The sequence below is a fragment of the Cucurbita pepo genome, chromosome LG03 (assembly GCF_002806865.2).
Source record: "Cucurbita pepo subsp. pepo cultivar mu-cu-16 chromosome LG03, ASM280686v2, whole genome shotgun sequence".
NCBI lineage: Eukaryota > Viridiplantae > Streptophyta > Magnoliopsida > Cucurbitales > Cucurbitaceae > Cucurbita > Cucurbita pepo.
In genome coordinates, this window is record NC_036640.1 from 8,941,777 (window position 1) to 8,960,886 (window position 19,110).

At 34.8% G+C, this 19,110-nt stretch overlaps 3 protein-coding genes across 3 annotated transcripts; 1 reads left to right on the plus strand and 2 right to left on the minus strand.

Annotated features, from left to right (window-relative positions):
* The first annotated feature begins 1,210 nt into the window (after positions 1-1,210).
* On the plus strand, positions 1,211-4,704 carry LOC111791360 (IAA-amino acid hydrolase ILR1-like 4). Its single transcript, XM_023672659.1, has 5 exons — positions 1,211-1,674; positions 1,898-2,023; positions 2,125-2,439; positions 3,285-3,413; positions 4,050-4,704. Exons 1-5 carry the CDS (start codon positions 1,315-1,317, stop codon positions 4,455-4,457), a joined length of 1,338 nt encoding a protein of 445 aa, XP_023528427.1. The 5' UTR covers positions 1,211-1,314; the 3' UTR covers positions 4,458-4,704.
* A 4,169-nt stretch (positions 4,705-8,873) lies between these two features.
* LOC111791361 lies at positions 8,874-11,284 on the minus strand. Its single transcript, XM_023672660.1, has 3 exons — positions 11,047-11,284; positions 10,248-10,897; positions 8,874-9,604 (listed from the first exon to the last, which is right to left on the minus strand). The coding sequence occupies exons 2-3, from the start codon at positions 10,749-10,751 to the stop codon at positions 8,969-8,971; spliced, it is 1,140 nt and encodes a 379-aa protein (XP_023528428.1). The 5' UTR covers positions 10,752-10,897; positions 11,047-11,284; the 3' UTR covers positions 8,874-8,968.
* Positions 11,285-12,991: 1,707 nt separating this feature from the next.
* Positions 12,992-15,973, minus strand: LOC111790259 (F-box/LRR-repeat protein At3g03360-like). Its single transcript, XM_023671123.1, has 3 exons — positions 14,819-15,973; positions 14,532-14,723; positions 12,992-13,186 (listed from the first exon to the last, which is right to left on the minus strand). Exons 1-3 carry the CDS (start codon positions 15,959-15,961, stop codon positions 12,992-12,994), a joined length of 1,530 nt encoding a protein of 509 aa, XP_023526891.1. The 5' UTR covers positions 15,962-15,973.
* Between the last annotated feature and the right edge of the window lie 3,137 nt (positions 15,974-19,110).

A 19,110-nucleotide genomic window follows, 5' to 3' on the forward strand; every position in this document is an offset into this window, starting at 1 on the left:
TTGGACAAGATCTATCAATGACGAATTCCCCATACATCTCAAGACGCCTATAGAAAAGATATTCTGTGTTAGACGAACACGACTCTTCACAATTATATGATATTGTCCACTTTGAGCACAAGCTCTTATGACTTTGCTTTGAGCTTCTCCAAAATGCCTCATACCAATGGAGAGAGTCAATGATATGATATTGTCAGCTTCCCCAAAAGGCCTCATACCAACGGAGAGAGTGAGGAGGCTTGACTCCTTTGTTCGACATTTGAGAATTTACCAATCTATTGACACAATTAAGTTTAGGGCATGGCTCTGATACCATGTTAGACGAACACGACTCTCCACAATGGTATGATATTGTCCACTTTGAGCACAAGCTCTCATGGCTTTGATTTGGACTTCCCAAAAATGTCTTATACCAATGGAGAGAGTATTCTTTATTTATAAACCCATGATCATTTCCTAAATTAGTCGATGTGTGACTTTCATCATCCAACACTCTGAAGGCTTCTGGATCGAGATATCATTAGCTGAAGAAGACTCTAGGTAACCCACATGGCCTGTTTCTAGGGAAAGGTTTCTATACCCTTATTATAAGAGGTGTTTCGTCTTCCTCCCCAACTTATGTGGAATATCACTTAATTTCATTAATCATATTTATTCTTGAAATGGTACGAGTGTAAAAAAGACGTAATTTATATTATTATTTCTTTTGTACTTTTATTATGAAAGTTGGCTATTTTGTCTATATTTTTATCTCATATCACTCCAATTCTTCACGTATTTAATAGAAATAAACTTTGCTTAAATAAGTTGTTACGCTTAGGTGGCATTTTAAATTCTTCAAGTATTTAATAGAAAGAAACTTTGCTTAAAGAAGTAAGTTGTTACGTCTAGGTGTAATTTTGTGGAACTTTATTTTAATTTAATATTAATACTTTTAATCCAAAAATGAATATTATACTATAAATAATGTTTTAAAAATAGTTTTAATGTTCCCTTGAAATTAATTTTTATTTAATTAAACCATTTCATTAAATTTTTTTATTATAAAGAATAGAATTATGAGTGAATTTTTTTGAAGTAAAATATTAAAAAATTTAACCAAAAATTTATTATTTTAAATCATTGAAATCCAACACGTTGGAAATGCAAATGATTACGTGGAAGAAGAGGTGCGGACGCCACTCTGTAAGTAAATGTTCTTATTAATTCTGACAGAGTAGCGCTCTTCAGCTTCTTCTCTTCACCGTTTCTTTTATTCTTCAACTCTTAATTTCACTCTTTCAATCTCTTGTTTCTGCAGCGAAGCCAATAATCATGGCTTCACTCAGGTGGGTTTCTTGGATTTTGATTGCTCATTTGTTTGTTTTAACATTTGTGTATCCAGATTCTTCATCCGACTCAAATAAGCTCAAAGAAATTCCTAAAAAGTTCCTCCAATTTGCTAAGGAACCCGAGCTGTTTGATTGGATGGTGGGAATCCGTAGGAGAATTCACGAGAACCCAGAACTTGGTTATGAGGAATTCGAGACCAGTAAGTTGATTAGAACAGAGTTAGATAAATTGGGCATTTCTTATAAATACCCAGTTGCAAATACTGGCGTCATCGGCTATATTGGTTCTGGTCAGCCCCCTTTTGTGGCCATTCGAGCGGACATGGATGCTCTTGCCATGCAGGTTTGAATCGATTGGCTGACATAAAGAACTCTTTTCTGATTGCTTATAGTTGATATTTCAATGTAGAGTGAAATTTGCACGCCAGGTGTTTGATTAAATGCCAAAACATCGATGATCGTACTCTTGTTCTGTTCGTTATATTTTGATGCTTTGACAGTGAATTAAGCAGCAATTTTCCAGGATTTGTTTGAATTTTTTAGTGAGTGAAACTTGGTTCTTACAGGAATTGGTGGAGTGGGAGCATAAGAGTAAGGTTCCTGGGAAGATGCACGCCTGTGGTCACGATGCTCATGTTGCGATGGTATTAGGTGCTGCAAAGATCCTTCAAAAGCATAGTGAGGAGTTGAAAGTAAGTATGCATCTCGTGGATTAATTTCCCTACAAATGTGTTAGGTGCAAACAAAATCCCTATAGAAAAGTAAGTATTCTTTGATTTTATTCACTCAACAGGGAACAGTTGTACTAGTTTTCCAACCAGCTGAAGAAGGAGGTGGAGGCGCTAAGAAAATAATAGAAGCTGGAGTGTTGGATAATGTCAATGCTATCTTTGGCTTGCATGTTGCTCATTATATACCTCTCGGTGAAGTGGCTGGACGGCCAGGACCCATGTTAGCTGGTAGCGGCGCCTTTGAAGCTGTTATCAGCGGAAAAGGAGGCCATGCTGCAATTCCCCAGCATTCTATAGACCCAATTGTGGCTGCATCTAACGTGGTTGTTAGCTTACAACATCTTGTTTCAAGAGAAGCTGATCCACTAGATTCCCCGGTAAGCTATCTTTTCCTATTTCGTTTGGATGAATTATGCAGTCAAGGTATCAGATTGTTAAACATTTCATGAAAACCTTACCAACAACATCTACAAAAGCTAATCTTGCAAGCATTCCCTTAACATGACGGNGGGGGGGGGGTGCTTATGGATTCCTGTAATTGAGGCACACGAGATCTATTAGAGTTAGCTCTATTCCCAAGTATCAAGAATGTCATTATTTTATTTTATTTTATTTCTAAGAAGCATGGATAAATATTGTCCGAAGAGTTAGGTCAGGTGTGAGATCCTACATCGATTGGAGAGGGGAACGAAGCATTCCTTATAAGAGTGTGGAAACGTCTCCCTAGTAGACACGTTTTAAAGCTGTGAGGTTGACGGCGATACCTAATAGACCAAAGCAGACAATATTTGTTAGAAGTGGGCTTGGGCCGTTACAAATGGTTTTAGAGCTAGACACCAGGCGGTGTGCCAGCTAGGACGTTGGCCTCCAAAGGGGTGGATTGTCAGATTCCACATTAATTGTAAATCTCTCCCTAGCAGATGCATTTTAAAACCGTGAGGCTGACAGCGATACGTAACGGACCAAAGTGGACAATATCTGCTAGCTAGCGGTAGACTTAGGCTGTTACATCAGGGAATGCATTGTCCTCTCCATGTTCCTATTTTCTTAAAATAGTTACACGTATATGGTATTAATGTATTTATTTGTTGGGCTGTTGCTGCATTACCCTTGTGCTCAATCCTCTGCTTCTAAATATATTTGCGAGGAAGGTTGCACTGACAATCAAATAGCTTGCTTTTATTGCAAATAAGAAATCCTATTCACACAGTGGAACGTGCAGGTAGTAACAGTTGCTAAGTTTCAAGGAGGTGGTGCATTCAATGTAATTCCAGATTCTGTCGCAATAGGTGGCACTTTCCGAGCTTTCTTGAAGAGTAGCTTGATTCAACTTAAGCAACGTATTAAAGAGGTATACAAATTTGAGTTGCAAAGTGAACACTTTCACTGAGTTCTTCAGCTTTTTTTTTTCCTTAAAAGGCTGTTTGGCATTTGACACTCGATTTCTGAGAACAGAATGGTCTTTAGGATTACCGTTAACATAATAATGTACTCAAGTTAGATGAAAAGTGATATTTGCTAGAGTAATTGTGAGATCCCACATTTGGTTGGTAGAGGGGAGAGAATGAAACATTCCTTATAAGAGTGTGGAAATCTCTCCCTAACAGACGCGTTTTAAAGCCGTGAGGCTAATGGTTATACGTAACGAGTCAAAGTAGACAATATTTGCTAGCGGTGGACTTGGGCTGTTACAAATGATATCAGAGCCAGACATCGGGCGGTTGGCCAGCGAGGACGCTAGGTCCCTAAGGGAGGTGGATTGTGAGATCCCACATCGGTTGGAGAGGGGAACAAAACATTCCTTGTAAGGTTGTGAAAATCTTTCCCTAGTATACACGTTTTAAAACCGTGAGGCTGACGGCGATACGTAACGGGCCGAAGCAGACAATATATATTAACGGTGGGCTTGGGTTGTGACACTCATTATCATTATTACATCTTAATATGTTAATCTTTGACATGATAGTCTCATTTGCTCCTTTTATAGGTTATCATCGGACAAGCTGCCGTGCACAGGTGCAATGGGACAGTCGATTTTTTCGAGAATGAGATACCTCTTTTCCCTCCAACCGTGAATGATAACGAGTTGCACGAACACTTCCAAAATGTTGCAGGAGATATGCTTGGCACTGACAAGGTCAAGGACATGAAACCAGTTATGGGATCTGAAGATTTTTCGTTTTACCAAGAGATGATCCCGTGGTACTTCTTCTTTCTTGGAATGAACAATGAAACGTTGGGTCAGCTCGATTCCGCGCATTCCTCTTACTTTCGTATCAATGAAGATGCACTCCCTTATGGCGCAGCTCTTCATGCATCATTGGCTACAAGATATCTCCTTCAACTCCCCTCACAAGTTACTTTACCAGACGAAAAACGACACGATGAATTGTAAGTTGCCTATCGACCCGCTTGATTATATGATCTCATTGAGCTGGTACTAATGTCAATCCCCTACCACAGCATCTGTATTCTGTTCTTTCCATTTAAGCTTCATCTGTTGTTGTACCTACCCGAAATCAATCAGCCCAAATGTTCCAAGAAGGTGAAACGCTGCACAACGTTTCCTTTTCTTGTGATGGATTTCTCTTACATTTATGGAATAGTCATGATCATGTGCACAACAAGTTTTTTTTTTTTCTCCCATCTTATGGGTAATAACCTTACTTTCTAGAACCTAAGACCTGACGCAATATCTACCCCTCAAAAATGTGAGTAGATATAAAAATATTATTAGTCAACCAAAGAATACAGATTTAAGAATACGAAAAAGTATTGGGATCCAATATTAATCTTCATTGATATTCACGACCTTGAAATAGGATACAAGATCCTAAATAATATCTACATATATATTTCCTAACTAATATACTTTTCAAGATTACGAATATCATATATTCTATAATTAATTCAAACTAAAATAAGTTGCACTAAATTCTGACAAGTTATCTACGTGCTGTTTTGAAGTCATAAACTTATGGGATAAGTAAGTTTTGTTCGGGGTATTTTTTAGAAGCAAATAAAAAAAAAAACTTATGGGATAACTAAGTTTTGTTCGAGGTATTTTTTAGAAGCAAATAAAAAAAATGCATTCAAATAAATTTAAAAGTAGAAAGTTCCATAAACAATATCTCTATTTCAACGAGGAAGTCACACAGTTTTGTTTTTGAGAAAAATCAACTAAATAATGAAAGATTGGAAGAATCGGTTTGACTAAAAAAAAAGTCTAGTAGAAGTTCGTTTATAATTTTGATTATTTAAAAAAATATATATTATATTATAAAAATTTATTATTATATACTATTATATAAATAATAAATAATTGAATAATGTAATGTAAATTTTTTGTAAAACAAATAAAAAAAACGTGTAGGACCATTTTAAAGTATATAATTGAAATGAGGCTACTCCGGTTGGATTTAGATATGCATATATATATATATATATATATATATATATATATATATATATATATATAAACAAATATGGTAAAGTCGAGAAGTCGAGGGACTTAAAATCGTTCAAAATTGGTCAACTTATATTCACACATATGAGTAGTTACCTCAAGTCAAAATCATAAAATAACTGTAAAATTTGTAAAGTCCCAGGCTTTTCCCTCAAGGCTTTATTGTCTTTTTTGGGCTTTCCGCTCAAGGCTTTATTGTCTTCTTTGGGCTTTCCGCTCAAGGCTTTAAAAGGAGGTTTCCACACACTTATACTCCCATCAATGTGGGATCCCCTCCAAATCCAACCCCCCCCTTTGGGACCCAACTTCCTTACTGGCACACCGCTTCGTGTCTATCCCCCTTCGGGGAAGAGCGAGAAGACTGGCACATCGTCCGGTGTCTAGCTCTAATACCATTTGTAACGCCCCAAATCCACTGGTAGCACATATTGTCCTATTTGGGCTTTCCCTTCCAGGCTTCCCCTCAAGGCTTTAAAAGTCATCTGCTAGGGGAGGTTTACACACAGTTAGAAAGGGTGTTCTATTCTCCTCCCAACCAATGTTGGACATCACATTTACGCACTTAAAAGTAATTGTTTCGGAGATAATATCACAAACTGTAATGTAATTCTCATGTTCACATAGGTAATTATCTTGCATTCTAATATAATTCTTATGCATGTAGATAAGTATTTATCTTATGTTTTCGTGCATACAAAAGGTCCCATGTTGGTTCAAAATATCATTTTTATGTATGCACAACCGTCACAACAATTCATAGAACAACCACATGCACACATATCTAAAATTTGAAAACATTAAAAATAGTGGTCCATTTAGCTAACAACAACATAATCGGAATCGAACCCATTTTCACCAACAACCTTCTATGTATAAGAGAATCAGTTTATGGCTAATCTATCGTGCTAGGAAAGCTAAAATAACCCTTGAACCTACTCATATCAAAATGTGCCTAAATCAACGAACTCTGGTTGGAAACTATGTCATAAAAACTCGTAATTAATTATTTAATTTTTAATAATAGTTTTGATTACTTTTATTTTTTAATTTAATATTATATATTGCATGAAAAATCAAAGTTATTAATGTAATCTTGAACCGTACGTGCTTGACCTAAGAAAAATTATGTTTAAATAATAATCAGTAAATGCCTTAATATGACTCACTTATAATGGTTATAAATGGTTTTATCTAAATGATTTATAGGAAGATATTTGAGTGGGTATATAACCAAATGATTTAAAGGCTTCTATGGCCTGTGAAGGTTTAGGCTATCTCCTCCTCGTGCAAGTAATGCCTCCAAATCTTTTTAGGACAAACTCTACCGCTACTAGCTCCAAATCATGCGTTAGCTAATTACGCACATAATATTTCAATTATCACGGTGGGTAAGCAGCAGCCTTATCATGTTGCATCATAATGCAACTGAATCCTTTCTTTGAGGCATTGCTATATACTACGAAACCAGCACGGTAAGCATTAGAGACAAAACGAGTCTTTGCTTGAGCTCTTAAAAACAATCATTAATCTTCGCTCAAAGTGAACAAAATCTCATTCTTAGTCATCTAAGTAAGGGGTAGCTATCTTGGAGAAGTCCTTAACATCCTAGACCGACCTAGGTTCTAGGACCCTAGACCAATTCAAGTTAATTACCAAATGCATATTGACGTTATATTTAAAGCGGACAACGAAAACATGCAAATTGCAAACTCATACTAAAATTTGGGTGCATTTGAGGGCAGTCTCACATGAAAGCTAACAACCCTAGCACGTCGTTTTCCTTACCTAAAATACCTTTAGAAATTTCGAGTATTTAAAAATATTCACTACATAACTCCTATATTGGGCTTAGATATGCATACATACGCCACAAAATATAGCAAAGTCAAAATACCTAAAAATCGTTTAAAACTATTTAACTCTCACAGATGAACAATTCTGTACGTCAAAATCACAACCGAGTGTTTCAATTTCCATGCACATAAATAGGTAATTGTTTGGTATAATATAGTGCATGCAAATAGGTAGATTACCTTCAATGTCATGTCACGTTGTCCAATGTACACATATAGGTAATTGTTTTACGTTCTAATGTAATTTTTATGCATATAGATAGATAATTATTAAATTTTTGCATGCAAATATGTAACTATTTTAAATTTCCATCCATACAAACGGTCTCATATTGATTCAAAATATCATTTTCAAGTATGCACGAGTATCAAAACAATTCATAAAACAACGGTATGTGCACACATATATAACAATATGATACCAGTAAAGACCTAGTCATCCGTATATTCTCGACGTGATCTAACAACTTTATTGAACAATAAAACCATCAAATCTAAATAATGGAAGAACCCAAAAAACGTTAAAAATCAATTCAAAATAAAGTTTTGGAATAAATTGCTTTGATAACCAAGATCAAGAGTAGAGAAAACTCGTTTCTAAGTTCGTGATTTGAATCACTCGACAAGATAAATTGATTAAGATTACTTGAATGACTTTATCATGCAAATTTAAACGCAAGAAATGTTAAGGAACACATTCATGGCTTAAAAAGCATCAGATGCAACTTTCATTTTAATATCCAAAATTTTGACTAGATGAACAACATGAATGACTATTTATAGGCTTAAAAATAAACACAAGAATAACATGTGGTCAATTGAAAAGGCTCAACTCTCATGACTATCAATATCATAATGATCACTGACTAATTGTAACTTAAACCTTGAAAATAATACTCTAAAATTGAAAATACAATAAAGCCTCACTAAATTCAAACATGTATGGTACAATCTTGTCATCCACCCTGAAGTGTTTGTGTCATGATTAAGACATTTTATTCTGTGTCAAGCAATAAATTGAGTTTGAACAAGACCAAAAGTTTGAGAAAACCAATACTCATGCACCAACTAGGTTGAACTACACTGACCATTGACCAAACCATTGATTAGATTGTTGACCGTTGACTAAACTAGATTGAACCACGTAACCCTGACTAGACCATTGACTAGCTAACTGATTCTTCTTCTTCTTCATGCAAGGTCTCTTGGTGATGATGGTTGAACATAATGGTGAGAACGATGAGAGCTCTCCAAACCTGTCCAACAAGGGCACGGTGAAAATGAGAGAGAGTGCGGGGAGAGAAAAATGGGAAACTTCTCGAGACTTGCTGAAGATTGTGCGAGTTCTACCGACAAGTCGAAGAACGAGTCGACCTCAACTTTTTGATGGTGAGGAGAGTGCATAATCAGATGATTTCTAAATTGTATAAAATGTTAGGGTGTTTATGTCAGCTTTGTATAACTAAAAGAAGAGAAGAGAAGAGAAGAGAAGAGAAGAGAAACTATAATTCTCTAAACTAGGATTAATGAGAAGTCCCATTAGAACCTCTTCTAAAAATGAAACAATTCTCTGAAGCCTAGGTTTCGTCAAAACCCCATAACGTTGTGAGCTACGTCTAACAACCGATCTAAGGCACTTGGAGCAAATTTTCTAGCAAAAAGAAAACAGAAAGAAGGTTGACCATTGTTAAGGCATCTCTTGTTTTCAAAAAGATTTTTAATAAACTGTTCTGTGATATCATACTTTCCAAATGTAGCAGGATGAGCACCACCCCTGGACCAGTCCACAAAGGTAAGGCTTCTGTTTGCCAGAAGATTTGGCGATTCCATGCTCAACATTGTTTGGAAGTAGTGTTCGTCGACATAACAAGTTGGTTTGCAATACTTTTTAAACAAAGAGTAGTACGTTTTATCTTTAACTATCTTCACCGCGAGTTCGCGAGTGACTTCGAACCATTGATAACCCTTGCGCCAGTTAGTGAGGTTAATCTTAGGTGCCATGTTCTTGTTGTAGCGTCCTCTTCCATAGGGTCCTGGATCATCGAACGAGTGTACAAAGCTGTGGCGAGATCTCGCAAGATAGTCATACACTGTGGTAAAGCTGTGGAGAGGGACACAAGCCTCGGACAGGAGAATAAACCATTCGTTGGAGATATCAAGCAATGCATTAGCTAGCAGTCTCCTCTCAGCATCACACAAATTCATTTCGCCCCACTCTGTAACCTACCCAGAGAAAAACCACTGTGTGAATGTTCTAGCTCTCAATTAGACAACAGAACGAGAATAGAAGGTGAAAAGTTCAATCTTAGGCAAGTAAACACTGTTAAATGGTTCTTAAGATAATTTGAAAAGAAATTTTCAATCAAAAGATTCAATTTAATATTCTCCGACAGCGAAAGGATCAGCAATGAGTGTGAAATGAATCTTAAACAGACCCGGGACACTTTCGACCAAGAAAAAGCTACGAAAAACAATATTATCATCCTACAAGCTCAAGAAAAAGTCTCTTCTTCTTAAAGAAAATTCTATGGTTTCCTTCTAACGAAACAGTCCAATGAAAATTAAGCCAAAACATAGCTATGAAAGTATGCCCTCCAAAAGAAATAAGACTCTTAATGTTGTTAGGCAAAAGCAATGGATCAATTCAAGCAAGCATACAATTCTGAGAGGTCAAATGGGAACTACTCCATTAGCTTTATTACAAAACACCATCCAAATTCTAACAAAGGATCAAAGAATATCCACAAAAATATTCGGTTTTCAAACATTTCTTGCTTTTTCATGAAATAAATCAAAAAAGGCCTTAAAAGAGGAACACTAAAGGAATTTATTCTTTCATCCGAAAAGTACAAAAAGAAGCTAGTACCTGACTTGGGATCTGTCTTCTATAAAACACTGATGAGGGCAGGAAGTCAGCAATGTATGATGGAGTAGCATGAATATAAATGGAATAAAGCCCCTCATGACCCTTGAAGAACCGTTCCCAAAGAGGGGCCATCGGCAAAGGCCCTTTTGTCAAGAACATAAAAGCAATCTTGCGAACTCTGTTGAAGGGATACTCTTTTCCTTGAGGAACCAAGGAAGCCCGCCATAGTAGCTCTTGATCGCTCATACTGTGAAGGAGATTTGAAGAAGGACTAATCCAACTATCTATATCACTTGGCCCTTCCACGCCAGGCTGAACAATATTGAAGGACGATACAACAGGGGCAGCACTTCCAACTCCAAAATATTTAATGGTATTCATACTAATAATCGAAACCAAAAGACCGAGTACTATGAAAATTAAGAAGAACTGAAGAGACCTCACTGTAGGATATCTCGTTTGATTAATTCGAATTACAGTGCCAAAATCCTTTCCGTCCTCCATTACCACTAATCTTCAACGCATTAATAACCTCAAATCCAACAAAAATTGTTCAACATCACACTCTCACACCTAAAACGAAACGGAAAACACCAAACCTCCAAGCTACGCATCATATGCCATAAAGAAATCAGTCCTATCGACAATGCCTACGAAGTTAAACCACAAGAAAACATTTCAAAATTAAACACCACAAACTTCACTACTGCGCAAAATCAAATGGAATAAGTTCGTAACCTCAGAACATCATATACGTCATGGCAGTATGAAAAAATCGGAGTACAGAGTAAATTATTACCTTGTTCATCGGCTGTACAATGGCAATGGCGACTGAAACTTTGAGGATCGATTCCTCTGGTTGAAATTCAGTGGTCAGTGAAGAAGAAGAAGAAGAAGAAGAAGAAGAAGAAGAAGAAGAAGAAGAAGAAGAAGAGAAGAATGGAAGGAGGGAAATCTGGTGAGAAAACCTAGAAAACCGGACAGTCAATATTCGTCATCGGTGGAGAAGGGAGTATTGTTTTCAAATTTAATATAATTTGGAGGGCATGCATTAAATTAATTTAATATTATTACTTCTAAATTTATAATAATTATTAATATATTATACAACGTAAAATGTGCATTCAATTACTATATAAAACAAAATAAAAAAATTATTCCCATATCAGTCTTAGGATTTTCTAATTTATAATATATATTAATTGTTGAAATTACCATTTTAGTCATATAATTATTACATTTTCCAAATTCAGTATATTTTTTTGAAGTATAAAACTGAGTTTTGTATATTTTAAAAACATAAATAATGAGTTGTTTTTAATTTGGTTTTTTTTTTTAATTTGACTTTATCTTATTAGAGAAAATAACAAATTTGTTTTGAAACGTTATAGAAAGAAATGCTTATAAGTGAGCTGTATAATACCAAAAATGTCACTTTTGTCCTCCAACACGCATCGCCATCATTTCATACGTTATAATAATAATAATAATAATAATAATAATAAATTCAGATTTGACAGCTCANAAAAAAAAAAAAAAAAAAAAAAAAAACATTACAATGAGCGCAATCTTATTTTAAAATGAGATAGCATGCCATATCCAACCAATCATAAGGATTAATGCTCGGTTCCATTATCAGGTTTAGGATTTTTTCTGTCGACTACATGTTACAATCATGTTTGTCTAAGTCATGTTGTTTATAGCTGCATGTTGGATGTCTCAGTCATTTTTGTCCAAAACATGTTGTTTATGGTGGCATGTCGGATGTTCTGATCCAAACCCAATTTACATGTTTTTTCATCTTAGATATGTATTTACCATTTCATGTTGTGTCAATACAAAAGCGTATGACCGTTCATCAAAATCATGTCTACACCTTACACGACTAAAATGCTCTGTATTAGAGGGAAATGCGATTAGTCATCAATTTTTCATATCCTGAGTTATATGTTATTAGTCATGGTGTGTATTTCTTTGCTTCCAGTATATAACATTGTTTTCTTCAATTCTTTCAAATTGTTTTCAAATGTATTTCATCGTTCACGTTTTTTAAAATATTTCTCGCAAATGTGATTTGAGGCTCAAGCATACGTCGACGTTGTTTGCGAAGTCCGAATTTCTCATGGTTGACTTTTTCGTTGGGTTAGAACAAGTGTCGCACAATTGTTATCCCGCTGCCACAAGAGTACAGTTGTGACACTACACCTCCACATCACATGGTGTCTCTGACCCTCACGCTGCCACAAGAGTGCAGTTGTGACACTACACCTCCACATCACCGGTTGTCTCTGACCCTCACGCCGCCACAAGAGTGCAGTTATGACACTACACCTCCACATCACATGTTGTCTCTGACTCTCACGCTGCAACAAGAGTGTAGTTGTGACACTACACTTCCACATCACATGTTGTCTCTGACCCTCATGTTGCATTGCCCTCAGGCATCACATTGCACACCCACACACGTCGCACATCCCCTTGCAACTTCATTCTAGCACGCGGCTAACTTGCCAATGATTGTATATGTGTCTAAAATGAATATTTAAATTTTAAAAATTTGAACACCCAACTTGTTAGGAGTCTTAAATTAGTCGGGGTGGAATCACTCCCAACAATCCTCCTAAATCGGTAATCATTGTATATATATATATATATAACATTAATAAATAAATTACAATATATGTGAAGTATGATGGATGAAATGGTTGGAGTTGGAAAATAATTATTAAAATTGGAAGAAAATGCTAATGATGATGAAAGATATTGAAATGCAAGATGCGTGCATTTTGATGGAAAAAGTTGTGTAAATCATATTTTTCTTCATCCTCTCTAATATTCTCAAATTTCAACTCTTTTAAGCAATGTCTCCAACATGTTATGGGAAGAGAGGCACAGCAGCAATGACGAACTGCCTCATCTCTTAGCTTTTCATACCCAAACTGAGGCACGAACATGTAGAGAGCCAACACAACCAAAGTCATTGAATGAATACCAAACCAAATTCAAAGGAAGAAATAGGAGAGTGAAGTTCAGAAATCTAATAAATATTAGATTTATAATTTAATTATGTAACAATTCAAGTTCCGAGCCAGTAGATGGTCTGCTTTGGCACGTTACGTATCACTTTCAGTCTCACGGTTTTAAAACGCGTCTACTAGGGAAAGGTTTCCACACCAACCGATGTGGAATCTCACCATCTACTCCCTCGGGGGCCAACATCCTCGAATGACACACCGCCCAGTGTTTGGCTCTGATACAATTTGTAACCATCCAAGCCCACTGCCACTAGATTTGTGTTCCTCTCTCCAATCGATGTGGGATCTCACAATCCACCCCCCTTGGGGGTCAGTGTTCTCGCTGGCACACCGCCCGATGTTTGGCTCTGATACAATTTGTAACAGCCCTTCCGCTTTGGCCCATTACGTATTGAAGCTTCACGGTTTTGAAACGCGTCTACTAGGAAAAGGTTTCCACACCCTTGTAAGGAATGATTCGTTCCCCTCTCCAATTGATGTGATATCTCACAATCCACCCCTCTTGGGGGCCAACGTCTTCGCTAGCACACCACTCGGTGTTTGGCTTTGATACCATTTGTAACAGCTCAAACTCACAGCTAGTAGATATTGTCCGCTTTGGCCAGTTACGTATCACCATCAGCCTCACGGTTTTAAAATGCATCTACTAAGGAAAGATTTCCACACCCTAATAAGAAATCATTCGTTCCCCTCTCCAACCAATGTGGGATCTTACAATCCACCCTTTGAGGGCCCAGCATCCTTGCTAGCACATTACTCGGTGTTTGGCTCTGATACCATTTGTAACAACCCAAGCCCACTACAAGTAGATATTATCCGCTTTGGCCCGTTACATATTGCCGTCGGCCTCATGGTTTTAAACTGCGTCTACTAAGGAAAGATTTCTACACTCTTATAAAGGATGTTTTGTTCCCCTCTCTAACGAACGTGGGATCTCACATTCCACCCCTTGGGGAACCAGCATCCTCGCTAGCACACCGCCCAGTTTTTTGCTCTGATACCCTTAGTAACAGCCCAAAGTCCACCACTAGTAGATATTGTTCGCTTTGGTCCATTACGAATCACCATCAAACCTCACAGTTTTAAAACACGTCTACTAGGGAAAAATTTCTACACCCTTATAAAGAATGCTTCGTTTCCCTCTCCAATTAATGTAAAAACTCACAAGCTCGGTTTAGTTTAATCAATTTTTGCGAGTCTAGAACCAAGTTTAAAGGATCAAAGAATGATATGAAAAAGGGATGCATACCTTTAAGATCTTCTTACCAAAACCAGACTCAATTGAGATGGTCTCTGGTTGAGGAGCAATCCAAAGCATAGCCCTCACAAGATCTTGAATAGAAGGACTAAACAAAGGCTTTATTATCTTAAGTTTCAAATGCTTCACACCATACAAAGGGGAAGCAAATGTCTCCCTCACCTCCTCTGGAATAACCACAGTCTACACCAAAAAAAACAACAAACAATATTAGAAAACTCGAGTTTCATTAATCTCGTATGATAATCATTTGGTTTTTTTTAACGTCAAGAGCCAACCTTTCCAGTTCTACTTCGCAACGTCAAGACTTCGAGATGATTGAAATGTGCTAGAAATTCAATCTGTTTAACAAACCACGGATTATCAAAAATCCGTGGGGAGAGATGGACATCAGCTTGCAAGAGAGTAGGAGCGTTCAAAGAGAAAGATATCAAATCTCCGGAATACTCGAGCTCCAATAAACAAGGAGCGTTGATCTCGAGTCTCGTCACGGATTCACATCCACACAAGATGAATTTCTTCAAATGAGGGCTTGAGATTCTCAAGCTCTCCAACATGTGGCAATAAGACAAGGCCAAAATCTCAAGCATGGGAAATTCAGTGATACCATCATGGAACCAATCATCTGTTATGGCCACCATGGTGAGTATCAAAGTTTTTAGATTCTTGCAAGAGCTGATATCAATGCCACAAGGCTGAAATTGCCCTCTAAACTCAAAAGCTTGAAGATTCATGGCTTTGATCCCAAGCTCACACAGCCCACTATTGTTATGAACCTTCATAGTTAGAAGTTCATGAGTTTCACATAGCCAAACACTTCTCAATCCGAGGCAAGAATCGAGCTCGATATGCTCGACGAAACGACAATTCGATACTAATCTTTTTACAATCTCATCTTCAACAAAAACTCCCAAAAGGGTTACCCTTTTCATACCCAATAGCCTGAAGCCATCCAAAGGAGGACACAATTTGCAATCACCAACAGTCAAAACTGTCAATGACTGGCTTGCAAGAACACTCTGAGGCAAGTTGTACCTTTTTCCATTTTCCACAGTGACAACAATCTCGAGCTCCCGGACACCGTTCTCGAGCACATAGTCAACCCACCGGTCGACGACGGTTGCCGAGCTCGGCCATGGGAAATCAACATGAAGCTTAAACTTCCTCAGCGATTTCAGCTGCCTGAGAGTTTGTTCCACGAAGTCGATGAGCCGAAGTCTCTTTTTCTCAGCTGATTGTTCGGTTTTGGATAAGTCGAGTTCGAGCCGAAAGAAGTTCGTGTCGAATTCTAACGACGGGAAAGTGAGCCAAAGATGGCTCCATCTTTTGGATAAGATAATTGTTTGAACTATTTGCTTGATGGGAAGAAATGAAAGAATGTGCTGCAAAATGGGGTCTGGTAATTCAGATATCAGATCCATTGGGATTAACCTTAAAACCTAAAACATGTAATTAACGAGTAATTTATATCCTAAACAAAAATATTTAATTTATTAAAGTATATATTTTTTTAATAAGTTAAAATAATGTATAGATAAGATATTCGACCATTCTAATAATTTGAATTAATATAATAATAGTAATAATAATGACTCATATCATTATTGCTATTATTATAATTATTTAAGCATAATGATTTGGATGCCTTTGAGAAAATAAATATATTTCAAAAAATAAATAAATGTGTGGTGGTTTGATGGTAGTGTAAGGAGTGGCATTAAGTCCAATTTTAATTATAACAATTATATGATTGATTATTTATCTTATTATATAATATGAAATGTTCCACTATGTTACAAATTAATATCATTAATGGATTTTTATTATGAATTAAAAACATTGATTATTTATCTTATAATATGCTTTCTTATTGATTATTGAGTCGTGGTTGAAAAATTAATGATTGTGTTTATTAATTATCTAATTTATATTTATTCTATATGCTTCGTCATCTACTCTAATTCTTCTCGTCCCTAACGTCTTTCAAAGTTTTAGAATGACATTTTTTTAAAACTAATTTAACTTCATTTAATTCTAGTATACCTTGTTAAATAAGATATCAACTATCATTTTTAAATATGATTGTTCAGTTCATTGCTTTATAATTGTCGAACTTCTATTTTTCTATTAAAGATGTTAAAAACAACTCGGTGATTTGAAAAATCTAGTTTGGGTTGTGTTGTGAACTTGGATTAGGTTGGGTTCAAATAAATGAAAATTTTATCAAGTTGGTTCATGAGTTCTCCGATTGCGTTAATTAAATCAACTGAAATTTATTGTTAATTTTAAAATATATGTTCTTGTATATGATATACTTGTATATACCTATATTTATTTTATTTTTATAATTAATTTTTTTAAACCCTCGTAAAAATATATATTGAAATTGAGTTGTTATAAGTTCATTGTTTAATACGCATTGTTTATATTGAAAAATTTACTACGGAACAATTAGGTTGGGCCTAAAAAAATATTCCAACCCAACCCAAATAATCCTATTTTCTATTACTTTTAGTTTATTAATTTAGAACTCATTTGAGGTTATTTTTAAATTGTTTGAAGCGTTTTTACTATATACATTAATCTTTAAATTTTTTTTTTTTTTTTTTTTTATGATTTATATTATAGCCTTTAATTGGTTTAGTTTCTGACTTTTGGGAGTTCAGATATAGTTCCATTAGTTTTTACTAAACGAGAAATAAAGAACATAATGAGTACATAGAGCAAAGAAATATCATATCTGTGTCATGTCAATCTCACTCGAATTATATATATATATAATAATAATAATTTTCGAAATAACGTAAAAATAAAAAAAGTTAAAATTACCAAATTATATCTCAATTTTTAAAATGAGTACTTATCTAGTTAAATAATAATAATAATAATAATAATTTTACATAAAAATGTATATTATAGAATATATTTTCAAAATTCATAAAGAGAATTATAATACAGACCATTTAAAAAATAATAAACTAACGATAAATATTATTATTAAGGTTTATTTAAATTACACGAATTAAAATTATATAAACAATAATTAAAAAAAGAAAAAAAAAAGAAAAAAAAACCAATTGTCGTACGAATGTTTATAACTTTTAGCATGACAGTAATTTGAATTTAATAAATTTAGGATTCATTTTATTCATTTTTTTTTATAAAAAAAAATAATAATAATACCAATACTCTTTTAATATATTCTAGAAAATTCTCATTCTAAAAATAATAATACTAAAAAAGTTAAATCTTTATAGTTTAAAGAGGAATATTTTTATTAATTTAGTATAACATTAATAAAGAATATAAAAAAGGAATTATTATTATTATGATGAAGTAAAGCCGTGGGACTCATTTCGGGTGTATTGGGTGGAGTTGGGCCTTGGGCCCAGAATACGACCCGAGTTGTAGATGATTCAATGTATGATCTTAAAGAGGGGCAAATTTTTGTTTGTCGTGTAGTGGGAACGTTCAATCCGACCGTCGAAAGTCAGACCTTAACCCACGTGGGCCACTCCGGCCCAATAAAGTTATTGACTCGGTGAATTGGGCCTGTTTTATTTAATTCCTGATGTGACGAATGTTGTCTTTGACCTAAAATATTTAATAAATGTTTTTTTTTCGTCGCATACGAATTTGAATGTTGTCTTTGACCTATTATATATTCTCAGTCAAAATATAAATTCTTGGATCAAATGGATAACTAAAATACTCGTAATAAAATAAATAAATAAAGAATCCCATTTTCCTGCGTGGATCCCACGTGGCTAAATGTCATTCCATCAAGGTTCCAACCAGCCATATGATGCCACGTTGGATTACCAACGCCACAAACGTGGTATTCACGTGCATGGCAGCACAAGGATTACGTTGGACAATTTCCTTCTACAAAAATACTATTTTTAATTAAATTAAATAAATAATCTGAAAATATATAATTTTCCCAATGATATCGAATTCATCTTTCAAGGCTATGTTTGGTATTTTGTTTTGGTACCACTCATTATTATTATTTTATTAAATATTTTCATTTTTTTTAACAAAATACAATGGAATCATGAGATAAATTTGACAAAATAAATAAATAAATAAATAAATATATATATATATTTAATTTTTTTAATTTAGTTTTTATTTTTTAAAACATTTTTTAAGGCAAGTAATAAAGGAAGAAAACTATGTTAGTATTTATACTTAGTTTTAGAAAATAAAGAAATTAAACTCGTCAATTCTAAGCTTCATTAAAAATCTTTCTAAATGCACGTTTTTAATCTATTTCTTTTATATAAATAAATTATAGAATTAGAAAATCAAATAAATATATTTTTTTAACGGACTGACTGTTATTTACAATGCCATAAGATTTACAGAGTTTAGTTAATAAAATATATTTTTTAAATTATAGAATTAGAAAATCAAATAAATATATATATTTTTAACGGTTATTTAGAATGTGTAAATCAATGCGATAAGATTTACAGAACGGACAGTAATATCAGATTATCTAAAAGAATTCTCTAGAATATCCAAAAATAGATTAAAAAAAAAAAAAAAAAAAAAAAAAAAAAAA

What these genes read in the sequence shown, in the direction of transcription:
- LOC111791361 (XM_023672660.1), bottom strand. Translation starts at nt 10,751, where the DNA reads ATGGAGGACGGAAAGGATTTTGGCACTGTAATTCGAATTAATCAAACG. An exon ending in GAAGACAGATCCCAAGTCAG is followed by an intron (nt 9,605 to 10,247) that starts GTACTAGCTTCT and finishes TTCTCTGGGTAG; the next exon opens with GTTACAGAGTGGGGCGAAAT.
- LOC111791360 (XM_023672659.1), top strand. Translation starts at nt 1,315, where the DNA reads ATGGCTTCACTCAGGTGGGTTTCTTGGATTTTGATTGCTCATTTGTTT. An exon ending in TGGATGCTCTTGCCATGCAG is followed by an intron (nt 1,675 to 1,897) that starts GTTTGAATCGAT and finishes TGGTTCTTACAG; the next exon opens with GAATTGGTGGAGTGGGAGCA. An exon ending in CTGATCCACTAGATTCCCCG is followed by an intron (nt 2,440 to 3,284) that starts GTAAGCTATCTT and finishes TGGAACGTGCAG; the next exon opens with GTAGTAACAGTTGCTAAGTT.
- LOC111790259 (XM_023671123.1), bottom strand. Translation starts at nt 15,961, where the DNA reads ATGGATCTGATATCTGAATTACCAGACCCCATTTTGCAGCACATTCTT. An exon ending in TGCGAAGTAGAACTGGAAAG is followed by an intron (nt 14,724 to 14,818) that starts GTTGGCTCTTGA and finishes TTTTTGGTGTAG; the next exon opens with ACTGTGGTTATTCCAGAGGA. An exon ending in TTGGTAAGAAGATCTTAAAG is followed by an intron (nt 13,187 to 14,531) that starts GTATGCATCCCT and finishes TTCGTGCCTCAG; the next exon opens with TTTGGGTATGAAAAGCTAAG.